At 40.9% G+C, this 19,679-nt stretch overlaps 1 protein-coding gene across 2 annotated transcripts; it reads left to right on the plus strand.

Moving 5' to 3' along the window:
* Positions 1-3,188: 3,188 nt before the first annotated feature.
* Positions 3,189-18,106, plus strand: sin3ab (SIN3 transcription regulator family member Ab). 2 transcript variants are annotated; one of them, XM_030766140.1, is made up of 21 exons: positions 3,189-3,336; positions 5,140-5,350; positions 5,761-5,940; positions 6,174-6,280; positions 6,668-6,959; positions 7,252-7,503; positions 7,828-7,980; positions 8,199-8,354; positions 8,650-8,736; positions 8,998-9,116; positions 9,438-9,648; positions 9,883-9,999; positions 10,375-10,613; positions 11,397-11,580; positions 11,876-12,446; positions 13,464-13,633; positions 14,257-14,430; positions 14,703-14,795; positions 15,099-15,193; positions 16,706-16,907; positions 17,487-18,106. In XM_030766140.1, exons 2-21 carry the CDS (start codon positions 5,171-5,173, stop codon positions 17,712-17,714), a joined length of 3,810 nt encoding a protein of 1,269 aa, XP_030622000.1. In that variant the 5' UTR covers positions 3,189-3,336; positions 5,140-5,170; the 3' UTR covers positions 17,715-18,106. The 2 variants fall into 2 exon arrangements, with proteins under 2 accessions (XP_030622000.1, XP_030622002.1); XM_030766142.1 differs by lacking the exon at positions 3,189-3,336 and having other exon boundaries at positions 5,148-5,350; positions 6,668-6,944.
* Positions 18,107-19,679: the final 1,573 nt, after the last annotated feature.

A 19,679-nucleotide genomic window follows, 5' to 3' on the forward strand; every position in this document is an offset into this window, starting at 1 on the left:
TCTCTGAGAGCAGAGGACTTGTCCACAACCATTGCATAAATTTCTCTGATTTATGCAATGGTTAATTAAAGGGATTTGAAAAGTTAGAGTCTCGCTCGCTCTCTCTCTCTCCTGCCTGATTCAAGTTAAGCCTATTATGCATAGCTAAAGCATAGCAATTGTTTCACTGCACCAGGCATGGTGATCTACCACAAATGAACTATAATTCTGCACTCCAAAATGCACTGTTTTGATCTGAATATTGTATAAACTTTATATGTATTCCGTTTCACATATTTCATTTTTAAATGACCAATGGTCTCTTTTTTTACATGGTCGTATATCAATGCTTTGACTGATCCTGATAAGACATAATTACTGGTTACAGTTTTAATTTGTAGTTATTGTTATGTATTATCAAATATCCTAGCTATATGATGATATTATGATTGGCAGAGAATAGTTTATTTCTGGTTGTTAGGTTCTAAAAGTTGTATAATACTCATGGGCATATGGTGGCACTTATAACTACAACACTTGCTCTCTAGAACTGTATGTTGTTTCATGGCATGTTACCTATGCACATAATGTAATTATTCATAATGTAAATCACTTTGGAGAGAAACGTCTGTTAAATGATTAAATATAAACGTAAATGTAACATGCATAAACTAATCCCAGTTCATGCCTTTCTTCCCCAGAAAAATGCCAAAATTGTTTTAATGTGACCAGATCTTACCCAGGACACCATAGAAACCATTATTACTTTTTAGACTGTGTCAGTCAGTTACACTAAATGACAACTGCCACTATCTGACAAGTTAAAAAACAAATTTTCCCGGTGGAGATCAGTGAAGCAATCATCATTTCCAAGATACATTTCAGTGCATTCATGTTTGTTGAGAGCCCCTTGGGTTGTGCAAAACTGATCAATAAAGGTTTCTTTTCATGCTGTAAATTGTAATCTCTGTCACTAAATTAATCTATCTTCTAAAACAGCATAGGTTTAAAGTTCTGAAGAAACAGACCTCCATTTTCACACAGTAAGTTTTAGTGCTGTGTGTGTCTGTGGTATAACTATTTATATTCTGAAATTAGATGATTGTCAAAAGCATGTGATTTGTTTTCAATATGTACTACAGTCAAGTTCTGAAATCTGTATGTGAAGGTCATCATAGCAACAAGGGGCTCACTTAGCCTCCGTGGCTTAATGGATATTCAGCAGTAGGGGTATTTCAATTTGCATTAATCTGACATTTGTGATCACTGCTATTTCACTATGAGGGCATTATAACTACTAAAAGGTAAAAATTTCGAGATGACTGCAGTACCACTGTAATACAGAGAACAGCCCTACAATGGTTGAAATGAAATTAGTCCTGAACGGAGGACATCTACGGTTTTATTTTCATTCTCAAAACAGTTTTTGTAATGTTACATGTCACCACTGTCTTAATATGCGAGATACTAGATGAAAAAGAAATAAGTAAAATAATAGACTCTGACTTCTCTTACTATGTCAGCTGTTTGTCAATATATTCCCATAAATGACCATAAAAAAAAGTATCTGAGTCAGTTGGGGGGAACTGAAAAATTGAAAGAGAGAGTAAAGGGCAAAGGAATAGATAGATAGATAGATAGATAGATAGATAGATAGATAGATAGATAGATAGATATCTACAAAGATCAAATGTCAAATGCTGCAAGGAGAGGCTTGATAATTCAGTGTTCATAGATCCATCATAACTGTTGAAAATGATCTCCCATCAGAATGTAGTTCATGCATTAGATAATGGATTCCTCCCTGGCCTGTTGCTCTCTCGCTCCGTCTCTCTTTCATGTCACAGAAACTTTGGTGAGAAGCCATCTTGGGGTTTTGTTGTTTAGTTTATTTTAAATCAGACTGTCTTCTTCCCCTCATCTCCAGTCTTTAATGACCTATGTCAGAACCGTGAATTTGCCTGTTGTGGGACTAATAAAGGATTATCTTAACATTTGAACTCGAAACCATATGAGTAAATACATTTTTTCCGAATCGAGATTACAGTATCCATTCCATATCTGCGACTCTTCTCCCCACTCATTCAACGCTGGTCACGCAATGAGTCTATGACAAATCTACTTACCATATTAGCTTTGTCCTAACACAAATCCACACAGTGGATGTAGATTTCCTCTACCATGACTTATGATCAAAACATTTATGAACGGAATGCATACAAATGCATTTAAATTGCTTACAGACAAAGTGAAGATGTTTCTCAGATCTCAGGGGAAAACTGTACACACTCACATAAGACAAAATGCACAGACTTTCGCGATACACATTATTTGTCAAGCTCACGATAAGTGAGAAGTTGAGCTACCGTCATGCTCTACAGAATAGACATGGAGACTTTGTCTCCCTCTGCTGGAAAAAGACCACCAGTCTGTGACCAAAGGTTGAAATCGTCATAACGATTACATTTTTCTCCGTCAGTCATGAACTCTTTTTTTGTCTTCATTCCTCAGTCGTCAGGCTCTCCATTAATTACAGCAGAAATCTGGACAGCCAGCGTCCAAAATAATGGCGAATACTTAAAGGAACTCATCATTTTTCATAACACGGAAATAGAGGAAAATCCCCTAGTAGCTACACTACTAAAACAACTAAAGCAACGACGTTTTTAAATTGCTATCATCACTTTTAGAAACCAGTTCATTAGATATCTATGAGTAAACAGAGAGCAAATAGACTTATGAGAACATGGGACAGATTGTCCAGCTGTAATTTACAACATTCGGCTTTGGCATGTGCTTTCCAATATCAAGCTTAAAACCCTAAATCATATTTGGCCTGTCATCTCGAGGAAATACACTGACTATGCCCAAACTCAGCAGACTGCAAATCTCTATTGTCCGTGACTTACGAATTCGAGTCAAGCGACAACCAGTCAACACGAACGGTGGTGGGATCCTCGATACATTTCTGTAATTGTGCCCACTCTAGATACACCCCGGATATCTGAACCTGAAACCTGATGGGTGTTTCATTCTAATTTACTTGAAATCTGACCAATCAGCACATGAGAAGGGCGTTACTTGGCCGAAGAACAAAACCCGCCCCTCCAAAGCCACGCCTCTCGTTCAGATTCTGTTTTCCGATGTTAGCCAATTAGCAACATAGCAAAGAATTTGAGGACTGGCGCCTTAAACTGGATGGTGAACGTACCGTTAATTTAAATACCACTTCTCAAACTACCACATTTTACACACTTGGGGACATTCTTATGTCCCAATACCATTTTCTCTAATAGTTTTCAGAATACACGCAAATCGGTAAGAGGAGTTTGTTGTTCCAGGTCGCAGAAAAGCGAGGTGAGTTTGCTATGTGTTATTAGCGTTAGGTTGGCTAACTAGCCAGTTAGCATACTTCTACAATTAGCATAGCAAGGCTAGTCCTTAGCTAGCGACCCAACATTAATCGGCTGCCCCTATATTTATTTTATCAAAGAGCCAGTACCATGATTACGCGTAAAACAATACATTCAGCATAGACGATAGCTATCGCATTTCCGAAATGCATTCAAAGTGATGCTGTCTAACGCATATGTAGATGCGCATTGGCATAGCCTCGACTGAACATGAGCTTGGAACAACTTCGGATATGCTAACCCAACTCGCATTAGTAGGTTAGCTAGCTTGTCAAATCATTGGAGTTCCTATTCAAACCGCGTTTCTCGCAGTGAGGGAAACGATTGTGTATGAGCATAGCGATTGTGATTTGTCTTAAGTGAATGTTCCGGACGTTAATGTTAATGTACACTGCATTTAGGGGTTGCGTTAGCTTTAAGTGAGTTCATTCATCTCTCTCGAATTAGGACAGAACGGTGAGGCTAGTCGTTAGCCAGCGGCGTTGTTAGCCATTTAGCTAGCCTTAAAGGAGTAGTTGATGGTCAGCGCTACGCAGCAATGTAAAAATTAGAGTTTACAGCTGCTGGAGTCCTGAACAGTACGTTGTCTTTTTTTAAATTGGCCATATCAGATTGCTTACAGTAGAGTTGCTCGATTTTATCCGACTGCTATCAAGGAAAGGGTAGCTATAGCTAGGTAGCTATTCAGATTGAGCAAGCAAGTGAGTATGTATATGTGTGTGTGTGTGTGTGTATGCGTGTGTCAGTGTTTGCCAGGCAGCTATCTCACAGACCATACATGGGGGAGGGTGCATTTGACTGAAAGTATCTGTCGAGCGAGGAGGGTGTAGCTATTCGAGCTAGCCTAGCTGCCAGTTTTTCCCCAGGAGTTAGCATGTTGGACAATGTGTTTCACCCCAAAACGAGTTACAAGCCGAGTTGTAATCCGTCTTTGTGTGTCCATAAAAACGTTCAAGCGTTTGTTTGGCTTCAGACCTACAGTTAACAAAACTAATGCTACGACTGACTGCATAGCTAGGGAATGACTTCACCATGGTCAGTAACAGTTACATGCTTTATATCTTTTTAATTAATCCCGGTAAATTTCTTGTCTGATGTTGAAATGAGGGTTTTTTTCACCAAAAGTCTGTTACTCGTTTTCCTAGGTTGCGTTCAGACACCTTTTCCGCGTTATATGACGAGAAGCGAGAGGTCGAACTAGCTTTGTTGCTAATGTATTTAAAAGTGTCATGTGTAATGTCAAAACGGATTTGTATGAACTAGTTTGTCAGTATAGGAAGCGTTATTGTACTTCGAATGTCAAAACTGAGATCCTTTAAACAGACGCGGCAAAGGTTGCTCTCTGAGAGGACCAAGCTTTGACAGCTGTCATAAATTCAGACAGCTGCCTTTCTCTGTTTGTTAGTCTGTTTTTGTCTGAACAAGTCAGAAATCTGTTAACCTGTAGACCAATGATGTTTGTACTTTTTAATATCATAGTAAGTGAAGCAACTTAGTTTACATACTAAACTTTATACCAGCATATTGGTCTTTACCAAAGTTTCAGGTTACGTATGTAACAGTTCAAAGAAATTTCCATTAAACTTAAGCACCATAACACAGTAAAACCAAAGGTTTGCAGTCTTATGTTGTTCAGATTAGAGAAATCAGTTGCATGTCGATAATGTCTGACCTAGTTACTTTCTACAATAATAAAGCAATTTTCAGGAAACATTATAGGAAGCCTTTTCTGTAACTTTTATTTTAGATTTCACTGCGTCATAGAGTATGAGTGCAGAATGAAGCGACGTTTGGAGGATCAGGAAACTGTGTTTGGACCTCAGCCGCGGCGGATCCCGGGGAGCACAGACGGGTTTCAGCACCGTGTGGTCACCCCTGCATCCTCTCTGTACGAGGCTGTATCAGACAATATGCAGCCCTCCACTGGCATGCAGTACTCTGTCCCGCAGAGTTATCAGGTACTCAGTGACTTCTGTCATAGAGCATGTGTTATGTCACTTTAGACAACCTGATTTAAGACAAACACGCAGAATTCAAGAGGACACGATGATGTGGGTGGGAACACATTGTATAGATCAGCTGTTGATTTAAATTTTTTTTTTTTTTTTTTTTACTTATTTGCAAGAGTTATCCCTTGTCCAAGTTTTGAATTTTAGACTTAGTTTTTGTTTGTTCTGAATACTCTGCACCCACATAACTTAACTGGAAGTCCTACTGAGCAAATATGAGAATTTATTTATTATTTATCTTAAGGATGCATAAAGTACAACTTGTAGACTGTTTATTTTTGTTGTTCCTCTTGTAATGGCTTTTGTGATGGGGTTTATAGATCTAACATTAGTACTGCTTTTCTCTCTCTCCTGTCTAGGTGTCTATGACTCAAAGCTCTGGAGGCCATGGCCATAACAGCAGTCCAGCTGTCCATGGTGGTCCACACCACCCCAGCCCTGCTGTCCAATCACAAGGAGCCCCTGTTGGTCAGGGTCACACCCACACCACACCCCCTTCAGCTCCAACACCTGGACAGCAGCAGTTCCAGAGACTCAAGGTGCAAAATACATCTTAAAGGCTCTATGCATAATCATTGATTAGTTCAACTTATTCTTATCAGCTCACGTTTTTTACTGCTTGTTTGCTGTCAAAAGAAAAAGAGAAAAATAAGTTCCAAGAGAGAAAAAGTTCTGTTTGTTGAATTTGTAAAAATTAAAAATTTCATTCTGGAGCACACAGGATCTGCCTGTGCCAGATAGATAATTAATAATGGTGTGTGTATGTTTTCAGGTTGAAGATGCATTGTCCTACCTGGATCAGGTGAAACTGCAGTTTGGGAATCAGCCTCAGGTTTACAACGATTTCCTTGATATAATGAAGGAGTTTAAATCACAAAGGTCAGCATAAAAGCACGTCCAGATCGTCTACATATGGTGTTATTGTTCAGAAATCAGACAACAGCATGCATATCTATATATATCTATATATATATCTATATCTATATCTATATATATATATATATACACACACACACACACACACACACATATATATGTATGTGTGTGTGTATATACACTTTTCTAAGGATACTGTACGCACCACAGGTTGCCTGTTTTCCAGTGTGAAAAGTCATAGTTAAAGTTCAGTCAAAAGCATTTTAATTTTATTTTATTTGTGGTGAATGTTGTGTGTGCAGTTGTCTTCTTGAAATGAAGTTCTCTAGATTTTTTTTTTTTTTTTTGGATGCTGAAAGAGGCTTGACTTGTGTGTTTTTGTGTTTTCAGCATCGACACTCCAGGTGTAATCAGCAGGGTGTCCCAGCTCTTTAAGGGCCACCCAGACCTCATCATGGGCTTCAACACCTTCCTGCCTCCAGGCTACAAGATTGAGGTCCAGACCAACGACCTGGTGAATGTGACCACTCCTGGTCAGATCCATCATATCACTCCTCATGGCATCTCTGTGCAGAATATACCCGTTACACATTCGGCTTCACACCAAGCCCAGCAGGCTGCCCCAACCAGCACTGCAGCCCTGGTTATACCCAGTCAGCCTACCCCAGCCAAAATCAGCAAGGTAATCAGATAACCAGCCTCATATGTTTATAAAAGGTGCATTCTCTTTGTTGCTCTTAAACTGAAAAACAGAATAAGATTTTTATCCCAGACGGGCCAGTTTAGACTGGAAATTAATTAAAAGGCAGGTGCATAACATTGATCTGAACTTATTTAAGTTATTAATGCAGCATTAAGGACGTTTGTTGTGGCCATAAAGGTTGGAGAAGTGTTAATTTTTTACCAAAACATTTCCTGAAAGCATCACTTTTTAAGTTTAAGTGTGTCACTCAGATCTTGTCAATTATCTCCAGCCAATCCAGTCTCCAGCATTGACCCCGACCAGCCAGCCCAATCCGTCCATCCCTTCCTATGCCTCCCCCCGGTCCCCTTCGGTTCAGTCTCATACACCAGTCAGCAGCACCCCGGCCAGTGCCCCTCTTCTGCAGAACAATCAGCCTGTGGAATTTAACCATGCCATCAACTATGTAAACAAGATCAAGAACCGTTTTCAAGGCCAGCCAGACATCTACAAAGCCTTCTTGGAGATCCTGCATACTTACCAGGTAGACGCTGCAACAGGGCAGTGGGCATAGAATGAACAAGGATGATGCACTGAAAGAATGTATTAAATGAGTGTTAGTTGCTTCAAAAAGTCATACAGATGTTTTACATTTCTTGTGGAACGGCAAATTTCATTTTATGGAACATTTTCATGTCAATTATACATTCATTCACGAAAGTTACAGCTTATCGAAAGGTTGATGCTTATATGTAAGACTGGGCCAGTCTAGGTCTAAACAGGGTAATCTGTGGTCTACATTAGAAGTAATGAGCCAGCACTTGTGTTGTGTCAGTCCCTGATGATAATGTCACAGTTATGTTTTCAGAAAGAGCAGCGTAACGCGAAGGAAGCCGGGGGAAACTACACGCCAGCGCTCACCGAGCAGGAGGTCTACGCCCAGGTGGCACGACTCTTTAAGAACCAAGAAGACCTCCTCTCCGAGTTTGGCCAGTTCCTGCCCGACGCCAACAGTTCAGTGGTGAGTGTTCCCAGTGAAGTGGCAAGCAACAAACGTGGACGGCTGCCTGTGTTTGCATGTTGGTTAAAACTACTGGAAATGTGTCATTTGTACAAACGTAACTATTTCAGGACTGTTTATTTTGCCTCATCATGGAACTCAAACTCAGTTGGGCATGTTAGGTAATTAGTGTTTAATGAGGAGGATCGTTCCAGAAGCTTCTTTTCCGTTTCCCTCAGCTGTTGAACAAGACGACGGCGGAGAAGGCCGACTCTGTGCGAAATGACCACGGCGGCACAGTGAAGAGACCACAACTCAACAACAAGCAGAGATTCAGCCAGAATGGCTGTCAGATCCGTCGACTCCCTGGGCCTATTGCTACTCCTCCCGTAAAGGTGAACATCTCCTCCTGCTCCACACACCCCTCTGTCTGTCAGTAAGCCCGGCACCTGGAGTGTGTCGACTCTTCATCCTAAAAAAAGTTGCACAATGAATGAACGGAGAATGTTTACCGAAAGTTAAGCAAATGCTTGATGTAGGTTATCTGTCAAGTGATAATGTCCATTAATGAAGAGGGATGTAGCACTGTTGAGTGTATACAGGCTTATATTCATTCACCTGGAACAGGTGCCATTAATGTCAGTCAGGAACCTACCCATGTGAATTGATCATTATATTTATTTTTCATAGAAGAAGCCAAAATTCATGGGTAAGGATCATCCAATGGCAGAGGCCAGTAAACATGGAATTGGCACTGAGTCTCTGTTTTTTGAAAAGGTAAGCACACAAGTTGTTACATCAAATGTTTTGTTTTTAATAGTAATCTTCCTGACTGAAGTCCCTTGCAAATTAGATGTTGAGGAAGACATTGTGCATTTCTGTCTCTCAAAGAATTCTGCCTCTTAAGAAAAGTTGTGAGAGTGTTTGTGTATATCGCCCTTTTTTGTCCAGATACAGTGACTAATAAAACGCTCTCTGGAAGAGTGTGTTTGTCTGCAGTCAGGCTGTGTCTGATCAGAGGTTCTGTGACAATTACAGGTGCGTAAAGCTCTCCGGAGTGCTGAGGCTTATGACAACTTCCTTCGCTGCCTGGTTATCTTTAATCAGGAGGTGATCTCCCGGGCTGAACTGGTGCAGCTGGTGCTACCTTTCCTTGGGTAAGAGACAGACAGCCACGATAAAGGACATTGCTGCACAGTTTAAAAGACCTTTTTTTTGTAGTCATGTCAAAAGAGAAAGTAAGTTGAATTGTGTGATGGTTCCTTTGTTTTGATTCGTTTAAGATTATTTAAAGGGGCAGTACCCATTCATAAGCACTTCAGTTTCCTCATCAAAGTAAATCAGACTTGGTGATTAACAAATTTGGATCCTTTGCCCCGGTGCACATGGCTAGCCAGCCATTAATATTTGTACCAATGGTTGTTTCCACTGTTTTTGCCCAACACTGCTGATTTGAGCATTGATTTCCTCCCCCACAGGAAATTCCCTGAGTTGTTCACCTGGTTCAAAAACTTTTTGGGCTATAAAGAGTGTGCCCACATCGAGAGCATTCCCAAAGAGCGGGCCACCGAAGGCATTGCCATGGAGATCGACTACGCATCCTGTAAGAGACTGGGCTCCAGCTACAGAGCTCTGCCCAAGAGCTTCCAACAGCCCAGATGCACTGGGAGAACTCCACTCTGCAAAGAGGTCAGAATGCAACATAGAAGCCAATGACATTTTCCTTTCTTACCTGTGCACGATAGTTAATCGATGAGGGGGAGAGTTATCAAGACAGTTTGATTATTCATACAAGTGTTGTTTATATGGACTGTGTTTGTGGACCAGAAAACTATAATAGAACAATATAGAGCTGTTGCAATGTCTACAATTTAGACATTACTGTTTTCTGAAATGATTAAACAATTGCAAATCCCCTTTCAGGTGCTTAATGACACATGGGTGTCTTTCCCCTCCTGGTCTGAGGACTCCACTTTCGTCAGCTCCAAAAAGACGCAGTATGAAGAGCATATTTACAGATGTGAAGATGAACGCTTTGAGGTAAAACAGCACAGTCTTTTTAAAGTCACTGCAACACAACCATCATTGATATTGCACCATTGAGCTTCTCATTTATATCTGATTTTTTTTTTTCCTTTTGATTCAGTGTTAACAAACTCTTTTTTTTTTTCCGTTAACGTTATCTTTTAAAATACTTTTAAAAATGTTCACAAAGGACATTCTAGTTTGTGGGGGGGGGGGTTCTCTCCTCACTCCATTTTTTAACTTTTCTTTTTTGTTGTACATATTGTTTATAGCGTAGCTTTTAAAAATGTGCACAATAAGCACTGCTGTTGGTTACTTTTCACACATTGCTTTCAGCCTGTCATTGTTTGGTTAAAAAAAAAAAAAAACATATTTGAACGTTGTGTCTAGCTTGACGTGGTATTGGAGACAAATCTGGCCACTATCCGCGTGCTGGAGACCGTGCAGAAGAAGCTGTCGCGAATGTCAGCCGAAGAACAGGCCAAGTTCAGGTTGGACAACACCATCGGAGGCTCCTCAGAGGTCATCCACCGCAAAGCTATCCAGAGGATATATGGAGACAAAGCCCCCGACATCATCGACGGACTGAAGAGGAACCCTGCCATCTCGGTGCCCATCGTGCTCAAAAGGTATACCAGGGGTTTTGTGGGAAGGGGAGGATTATCCAGAAAAAAATGATGTATTGCTAACTCCACCGTCTATTTTTACCGTTACATTTTAAAACTGTCGTTGTTTCATCTACCCTTGCAGACGTTTGAAAGAACTCCTAACCCCTTTTTGCAGAAATGATACAGCACTTGTATTGAAGAGGAAACTGTACCATTAAAAACATCAGCATACTGAAAATGTGAATTAATTCTGTAAGACGTTCTAAAATGAAAGTGATTATCAGAATTAATTTGACAATTATTTTCTGTGAGTTTAATTAGCTGAGTGAAAAGAAAGCTGTGTTGAGTGAGAGATTTGAGTGCGTGGCGTGTTAGTTTTAAAAATTGTCATTTAAGCAAACTCTTTCATCTTTCCCATTCTGCGTTTGGAGTAAATGAATCAATTACTCCAAACAGTTGTGTGCCTGAGGAGGGAGGGTCTGGGGTGTAGGAAACACTATGTGCCTTCTTTTGAAGTGTTTTGTGAATTATATAGTGATTGATTTTGTAGGCGTAAATAACCCATTGATTGTTCATTTCCTCTCGGCAGAGCGCTTATTTTAAACTTAATTAATTAATTAATTGTCCGGGCAACAATTTTGAATTTCTGTAAGAGTTCTGTCTGCTTGAAGGAGATGTAAAGACTTTGTAAAATGATTTCATTTTGACTCGTTTTGACATTTCCCTTTTTTTTTTTTTGATGGGGAATTGAGCGATAAACGTTGACTCTGCGGGTGTTTGTTTTGCGTGTTTTTTTTTTTCCAGATTAAAAATGAAAGAGGAAGAGTGGCGGGAAGCCCAGCGGGGTTTCAATAAGATCTGGAGAGAGCAGAACGAAAAGTATTACCTCAAGTCGCTGGACCACCAGGGCATTAACTTCAAACAGAACGACACCAAAGTGTTTCGCTCCAAGACCCTGCTCAATGAAATTGAGACTTTATATGACGAGGTCAGAGCACTTTCAAGGCTTTCTTTTGAACTCTCTTTCCAATGTGTTAGCACTGTGGTTTTAACCCACGATAACTTGTCCACTATTTGCGTCCTTCTGTTATTGTGGGCTGTAAGTCATTGTATTAAGTCCGTTCATTCTACAGCAAGTAAAAACATTGGTATACAGGGTATAGCCAAGGTGTTTGTAAGTAGCATACGGTGTCCGATTTCAGATTATTGCCACTGCCTTTATTTAAGGAGATAAACCATTCGGGTTAGGCTGATGTGTTTTGTTTTACTCTTTATCCAATCAGCGACAAGAGCAGGCATCGGAGGACAATGCCACGCCCCTCTCTGGCCCTCACATGACCCTTCCGTACGAGGATGGGCAGATTTTGGAGGACGCTGCCGCCCTCATCATACACCACGTGAAGAGGCAGTCTGGTATTCACAAAGATGATAAATACAAGATCAAGCAGATCATCCATCACTTCATCCCCGACATGCTCTTCGCCCGCCGCGGCGAACTGTCCGACGTGGAGGAGGAAGAGGAGGACGAGACGGAGCCTGACGAGGAGGGAGCGAAGAAGCACAACGGCACGTCGTCCGGAGCGAAATCCAAGCTCCTGTTCAGCCACACAGCGGCACAGCAGCAGAAACTGGCAGACTGCGAGGAGGCCTACAATCTTTTCTACGTCAACAACAACTGGTACATCTTCTTACGCCTCCACCAGATCCTCTGCTCCCGCCTGCTGCGCATTTACGCGCAGGCCGAGCGACAGATTGAGGAAGATGCCAGAGAACGAGAGTGGGAGAGAGAAGTGCTGGGTCTTAAACGAGAGAAGAACGACAGCCCTGCTGTGCAGCTCCGTCTGAAGGAACCCAGTGAGTCCGCGCACACACACACACACACACACACACACACACACACACACACACACACACACACACACACAAACAACCTACAGTCATCCTGATAGCGCAGCTTATGACGGCCATGTGTGCCTTGTCATAATGTTCCTTAAACCAGGTTTAATAGAGCTGTATTTTTTTTTTGTTTGTTAGAATGACTCATGGTAATCAAGGCTGTCTCACATTTAGTACAAAAAAGACAATGAGCTCTATCTTACACCAGGCGCGACGAGACGCAAACCGAAACGCAAGTGCCTTTCCTAGTTTCAGACCGACGCAGCTGTCGTTTTCTCGTCCAGCGCCCACGTCGCTTAAATAGCAAATGAACTTGCGTCCGTCTGGGCGGTTGGTCTTAAAACGCAGTGTGGTCAGGCGCATTGCCAGCGCGTTGCTATTTTGAATACAACCGAAAGCCTCTACGCTTAGACCAACAAAAACCTGGTCTGAAGTAATATCGCAGTTGTTTCATTGTGAAAAAGCAATACCTGTTTCGACAGAGGGTTGGGTGAAGGCGGAGGCAGCGAATCACTCTTTTTGTCCAGGTGCTAAGGCGGCCATTTTAATAGCTATCCGTCAAGGTGCCAGCGCCGGTGGCTTTTAAAGGGAATGGGAGCTGACGCTCTGACTGGTTTATTGCATGTTACGCACCAAAGCACACTTATGATTAAATAAGACACTAAGTACAAGTCCTTAGCGCCTTGCACCTTACTTTGCGCTCAAATTATACGCCGTTAAACTAGCAAAAGTGGATTTGGACATGCCTTAAGTGCACTTAACGCCATGCGCTTCAGACCATGCGCTGAGATTGTTAAAATAGAGCCTAGTGTGTGTTAAAAGTGAGTGAGTGAATTTAAACGATAAAACTAAAGGAAAAGTAGTCCATATGCAGCTGAAAAACAAGGCCAGTGAAACATACTGTAAGAGTGTTTACATTAGTTTCTTGCTGTGATTAAAAATCTCTTTTTTTTTTTTTTTAATTGAATTTTTCAGTGGATATTGAAGTTGAAGAGTATTACTCAGCCTTTCTGGAGATGGTGCGAAATCTTCTGGATGGGAACATGGAGACATCTCAGTACGAGGACTCGCTGAGAGAGATGTTCACCATCCACGCCTATATTGCCTTCACCATGGATAAACTTATCCAGAGTATCGTCAGACAGGTCAGTCACTCTCTCTCTTTCATTCTCTCTCCCTCTGACAGACACACTCATCCACGGCAGTGTCAGACAGTTTAAGATGAGAGAAACTGTGTAGAGTGTAGTTTTTCTTAAAGAGAACAGACTGTTCAAGATGAGTTACCTGTTCTCTTGTATGGGACAAAATGTTATGTTTTCTCCCCAATCTTTTTTGTATGTGAGGGTCAGATATTTGGATTACACATTAGTCTGAATACTGCTTGTACCCTGTGGAATTCTATCAGTAGATTACAGAAAAATCAAAGGATGGAAATATGTTTTCCTGAAGTAGTTCTGCATATTGTTTTCTTTTTTTACTAAACTTAGTCATTGTACTAAATTTTACCAGCCTGTTTGTTAAAGGGTCACCAGTTTTCTTCTATTTTTCATCATGTTTGTGACTTAAAACAGAACTGTAGATGGGCTCAGAGGCATTCTGCTGGCTGTTATAAAGATTGTAATAGCTAAGTTTCAACATGTTGAAATGGGCTTCCCAATAGCTGCAACCAGTCAGAGTGTACGAGACCAAGACATGCCCAAAATCTGAACCAGTCATGTCCGACATGCTGACCATTTGTGTATGTGTGTGTTTGTGCTTGTGTGTGTAGCTTCAGCACATTGTGAGCGATGAGATATGCACCCAGGTAATGGATCTTTACCTGAGTGAGTGTGCGAATAAAGCCACAGGAGGAGTCCAGTCTACTCAGCCCTCTAGAGCCACCACTGAGGCAGCTTACCAGCGCAAAGCTGAACAACTCATGTCTGACGAAAACTGCTTCAAGGTAAATCCTCTCTTTCTCTCTCTCTCTCATTCCCCCGGATAATTCAGTTCTTTGCTAACTATATTTGTCAGAAGTCATGCTTTGTTGGCAGCAGTTTCGGCAAAATCATTATTTCCCCAACAACTGTATTTCTGTCTCTCTTATTATCTCTCTTGGGAGCCCTCACTCGCTTAATTCTGATCCCCTCTCTCTCTCTCTCTCTCTTTCCCTCTCTCTCTCTCTCTCTCTCTCTCTCTCTCTCTCTCTCTCTCTCTCTCTCTTTCCCCCTGTAGCTATCCTTCCAGAAGAGTAGAGGTAATGTGGTGCTGGCGGTGGAGCTGCTGGACACAGAGGAGGAGAACTCAGATGAGCCAGTGGAGGCTGAGGTGGGTGCTGAACCCTCTGCTCTAATATTAACTCTGCTCTCGTCTGAAAACAAATGACAGATCAGTCCAGATCATTTGTGTGGTGTTCTTTATTCAATCATTATCCGATTGTTTTATGGTTTAGTTCTAGACCATGGTCTGCCCGACGGTTTGAGCATGTAAAATAGAATCTTTGAATTGACTTACTGAAATATCACACAGGATGTAGCAGGAGAGCTTGCGGTGTGGAGCAGTGGTGTGACTAGCACATGAGCATTAGAGTGTAACAGAGGTAAATGAAATGGTTTTCTTGTGGTTTCGCAGCGCTGGTCTGATTACGTCGAGCGTTACCTGAACACAGATTCGGCGTCTCCAGAGCTGCGTGAACATCTGTCTCAGAAGCCCGTATTCCTACCCAGGTGAGACCTCGCTGTTATCCTGGCATCTCAGAACCATACATACCCAGAACATCGCTCTTAACTCCAAACCAAGCATTAAACATGATTACTCACCCAGTGTGAGGCTGTCAGTACAGCAGAGGGCTATCAGCTGCGGAGTACAGACAGTGCAGTGAGTTTTGTTCTGTGGAGCAGAACCGCTTGAGTGTCGACAAGTCTGGCGATGTCTGCAAAGACAAGCCAAACAGGCAAACTTTATCAGGGCAAACAGGAAATACTGTGAGTAATAGGGTACAGTTAGGGTATACCTCAGGAACTTTTCGCTTATTTATTTTATGAGGTTATCTCGTATTTGTCACAGGTTTTGAGAGCTGCTTTTTAATTTTTAAATGCTAGGGTGCTGTATATTTTTGTTGATGCTACTTTTTTCATTTTTCCTGCCCAGAGGGGGGTGCTCCTTTCTCTGGGATAATTAGTCTGTCTGTAAGCATTCATTTTAACACCGAGGAGAGTTCTTTATTTGTCTCTTTCAAGAGTAAACTGCCTGCTTGCATTCTTTCATTCAATGACGGCTCTGTCTGTACCATTTTTCTTTACGCTTAATGGTTGCTGTTGATCTGAGAAGTTTTGATTGGTATTTTTAGCAAGTTTGATGTTGAAGTGTTTTAAATGTTTTTTAATGTCTTCAAAGGATGATAGCGTAAATTGAGTTGAAGTTACAGATTATCAATGCGTGTGATTTTGACATTTCTCCTCAGAAGATGAAACAGTCGTTTTATGGTGCAGCTCCCTGCACGAGTTCTGGCTGGATAATTATTTCATGTTTGAGAGCATACTCTCTGTTTGTCTGGAAGTGTCATTTTTTGATATCGGCGTAGTGCTGTAATTCCCAAAGCTAGAACAGGTACACAGTCGTATTGCTGCCTGTTGCACTTACTTTTAGAGTTCTTTGAAGTGCCAAAGCTGTAGGTTGTGATCCAAAAGTCTTCATTTCCGTAAACATCATTGTGTTATCAAAAGAAATGTTTTTGAATTTTCTGTCCATATGACTATTAAAATGTTATGGACTTTGAATTCAGTTCCAGATGTTCTATGAGTATATACAGATGTTCAAATACTGATTATATATACAGATGTTTTCTGTTAATGTGTGTGTGTGTGGGGGGGAATTAGAACATTTGTCATAGTCCAGCAGAACAATGGAGGGATATAATCCACCCGTATTTGAGTTCTTTGAGTTGTGGTAAACAAGCGCTTTCTGTGACAGCCTACAAGTGTGTTTGAACAAAACAGGCTGATCAGTGATACTTTGCTGTACTATACCTTCCAATCTACATGCATCTCCCTCCAAAACTTGCAGGAAAGAAATATTTTAAGGCTATTTTTTTTCTCTCTCTGTTAACGTACAAGCATGTGAGCTATGCAGCCTCGATAACAAAGTTTCAAATGGACATTTTATTTTTTTCAGGTATTGAGGGGTTTTTTTTCTTTAAATGTAGATCAGCTGTGTGATATGACTGTGTTGTGTGTAAGGAATTTGCGGCGGATACGGAAGTGTCAGCGGGGACAGGAGGCTCAGATGAGAGAGAGAAAAGAAACGGCGGAGAAATCGTTGGAGAGCGCCGACAACCGTAAGATGGACTGCATGTTCAAACTCAACTCCTATAAGATGGTGTACGTGTGTAAATCAGAGGACTACATGTACCGACGCACAGCTCTTCTCCGGGCCCACCAGGTAGCTCCAGTTCTCTGTCACTACTATTTGTCTTATTTCAATAATCCAGCATTTTTTTTTTTTTATTATTGTGGGACTCTGATATTATAATCTGTGTAATCGTCAACTGTTTTTATTTCACTGAGCATCATGGAATGAATCTGTGTGGTTCTAATCCCAAATTGTGTCCTATTATAATACTCAGTTTATTCCTTTTGCAATGGAGGTGAACGTGAGATTGTGTTGACAGACAAGCTTTCAGACTGATGTATAATTACGGTGTTTTTTTTTTTTTTATGAACACATGACTAAACTGTAGAACTGTTGAAGCTGTAGTAGCAAAATGACCAAGCGAGAGAATGAACTGAAACTGTAAGATGTTTTACAGTGACTTGTGAAACACAGCCTTTCAGCATTAGACGTTTAACAGTCACACACTCTGAATAAAAACAGCAAACAAATGATCACTCATTACGTTTCAGTGCTGGTGTCCTCTAAAGGACCATGCCAGTTTGTCTACATTGCGTTGCAACTTTTCTGGGACAGTTTTAATGAATCACGTTTGTCCTCATCACTCTGCTCTCTTATCACCATCCCCAGTCCCACGAGAGGGTAAGCACACGCCTGCACCAGCGGTTCCAGTCCTGGGTGGACCAGTGGACGAAGGAACACGTCACTCACGACATGGCGACCGAAAACCTCAAGTGGCTAATGGGGGAGGGACAGGACGGATTCCTGCCTTGCAAAACCAGCCGAGAACCCAAGGTCCTCCACTTCCAGAACATCAACAAGTACCACGTCAAATACGGCACAACATTGACATCATAACCTGCTGGCTCTCCAGAAAGAGGAGTGCGTGAGTGCGTGCGTGTGTGTGTGTGTGTGTGTGTTTTCTTTTTTTGGTTGTTTTTCTTATTTTTAAGAACTTGAAACAGCAGCAGCAGCACTGGAGCTGGCTTTGTAGGAAGGCTGTTTCGGAGTCAGTTCTCTCTCTCTCTCTCTCTCTGCATTTTTTTTTCTTCTTTTTTTTTTTTTAACAAAAAGAACTTTTAGATGGGTTTTTGATGGGTTTTTGTTGTTGTGGGGACTTGATGCCAAGATGTCGGGGGTTTTTCTCCCCCCACTGAACATTTTAGTTGTACTCCTCTCTTCCCGCTGACTGGTAGAGAGTGTCCCATAAGGCATTTGGTTATGCCTGAGCTCAAACTCTGACAAGTATTTTTTCTTCTTCTTCTTCTTCTTCTTCTTCTTCTTGTTTAATTTGAACAAGCCTCTTCAAACTGAGAGTTGAAAACCCACATAGGCTTATTTTACAATATGGACCCCTCTCTCTTCATAAAGCCCAAGGCATATATATAAATATATATATTACAGATTTTTTTTTTTTTATTAATCTCTTTCAGATTTAACAGTAGTTTAGCAATATTGTAGTTTAGTGGTTCAGAAACGGATCAGAGACGGGAGTATGGACTCCTTTCCTGTGTAGGATCATAATGACCTGTAACCTGATCTAAAGAAAAATTGGAGGGAAAAGATAAAAAAAAAGACCATAACAGCAACAACTGGTTTTCAGCTGTTCATTTGTATAGTGTGTAAATTTCTGGCAGCCCTGGTTAAAGATATTATTGATGTCTTTTTAATGACCCATAACGAGAGAACCAGCATCATCAGGCCAATCAAGGACAGCAGAGCCAAGAGCAGCCACAAACCCCAATCATCATGTAAATACCTTGTACATTGTCCAGACTGTTTATACTCCTGACACCTTTGTCCATGTGTAGTTCACCTCTTAGACTTCCTGTTAATCTTAGCAAAAGGTGGCAAATGCTGGTATGTATATTAAAAGTTGTTTATTACTGTTTTTACCAAAGGGAGTTGTTATATATGTATATCTTTTTTCCATTTTTTGTCTGGTCCTTGTTTTTCCTCATTGTGGTGGTCTATAATGTTCATTTTAACGGTTATAGTTAGCTCCTGGATTTTTAAGAATGTTTCTGTTTGTTTTTCTCCCCCATCCCCCCCAGAATGCATTTTTGTGACATTTGTAAAGTCCTTAATACATTGAAATCAAGGATATCACTGCCCATGTTACAGAGTAGAGCTTAAAAACGATTCATACTGGTTTTGTCTCACAATGTCCTTCTCAAATGTAAAAGTTGTGAAAAAGATGAAGGCACTTTGGTTTGTTCACTATGGACTGATCTCTACTTAAAAATATGGAAAGTGTATTTTAAAGAGGCTGTGATGGCATGTCTTTCTGTTCTGTAGTCGTCTTGTAGATTTCATTATTGTTTAAAGATTGAAATAAAAAGACGTTGTAGTAGTTTGATCTGCTGTCTCTGACCTGTTCATTTTTCCAGTCTGAGGTCTTATGAAAATGCACCATTGTTAAAGCACAGATTGACTTAATTGGACTAATAACCATGAGGCAATGATCTGTGCATTAGCAGAAATGTTTTGAAGGTACACCCTTTACTCATTGCAGTCTCTTGCAGCTCTATCCCTCTCCTTATTCTCTCTTGTATCAATCTCTTTTTTTCTTTTAAAATGTTGTAAAATATAATGGTTTTGAAGATGAGTAGCACATCATAAACCAGCAAATGTAGAGGTTCTAGAATGTACAGTTAAGTAACTGCTTATCAAGGTAAAACTCATTTTTTTTGGCTTATATCTTGTGTTTTTACTGCTTTACTGTGACCAAGCCTTGGAGCTCAATGCTGACCCACTGACATAGCCAAAGCAGTGTGACTGATTCTGAAGCAGAATTCGATTAATTCATCTCCCTCTGCACTG

Source organism: Chanos chanos, chromosome 2, assembly GCF_902362185.1.
Source record: "Chanos chanos chromosome 2, fChaCha1.1, whole genome shotgun sequence".
Classification (NCBI taxonomy): domain Eukaryota; kingdom Metazoa; phylum Chordata; class Actinopteri; order Gonorynchiformes; family Chanidae; genus Chanos; species Chanos chanos.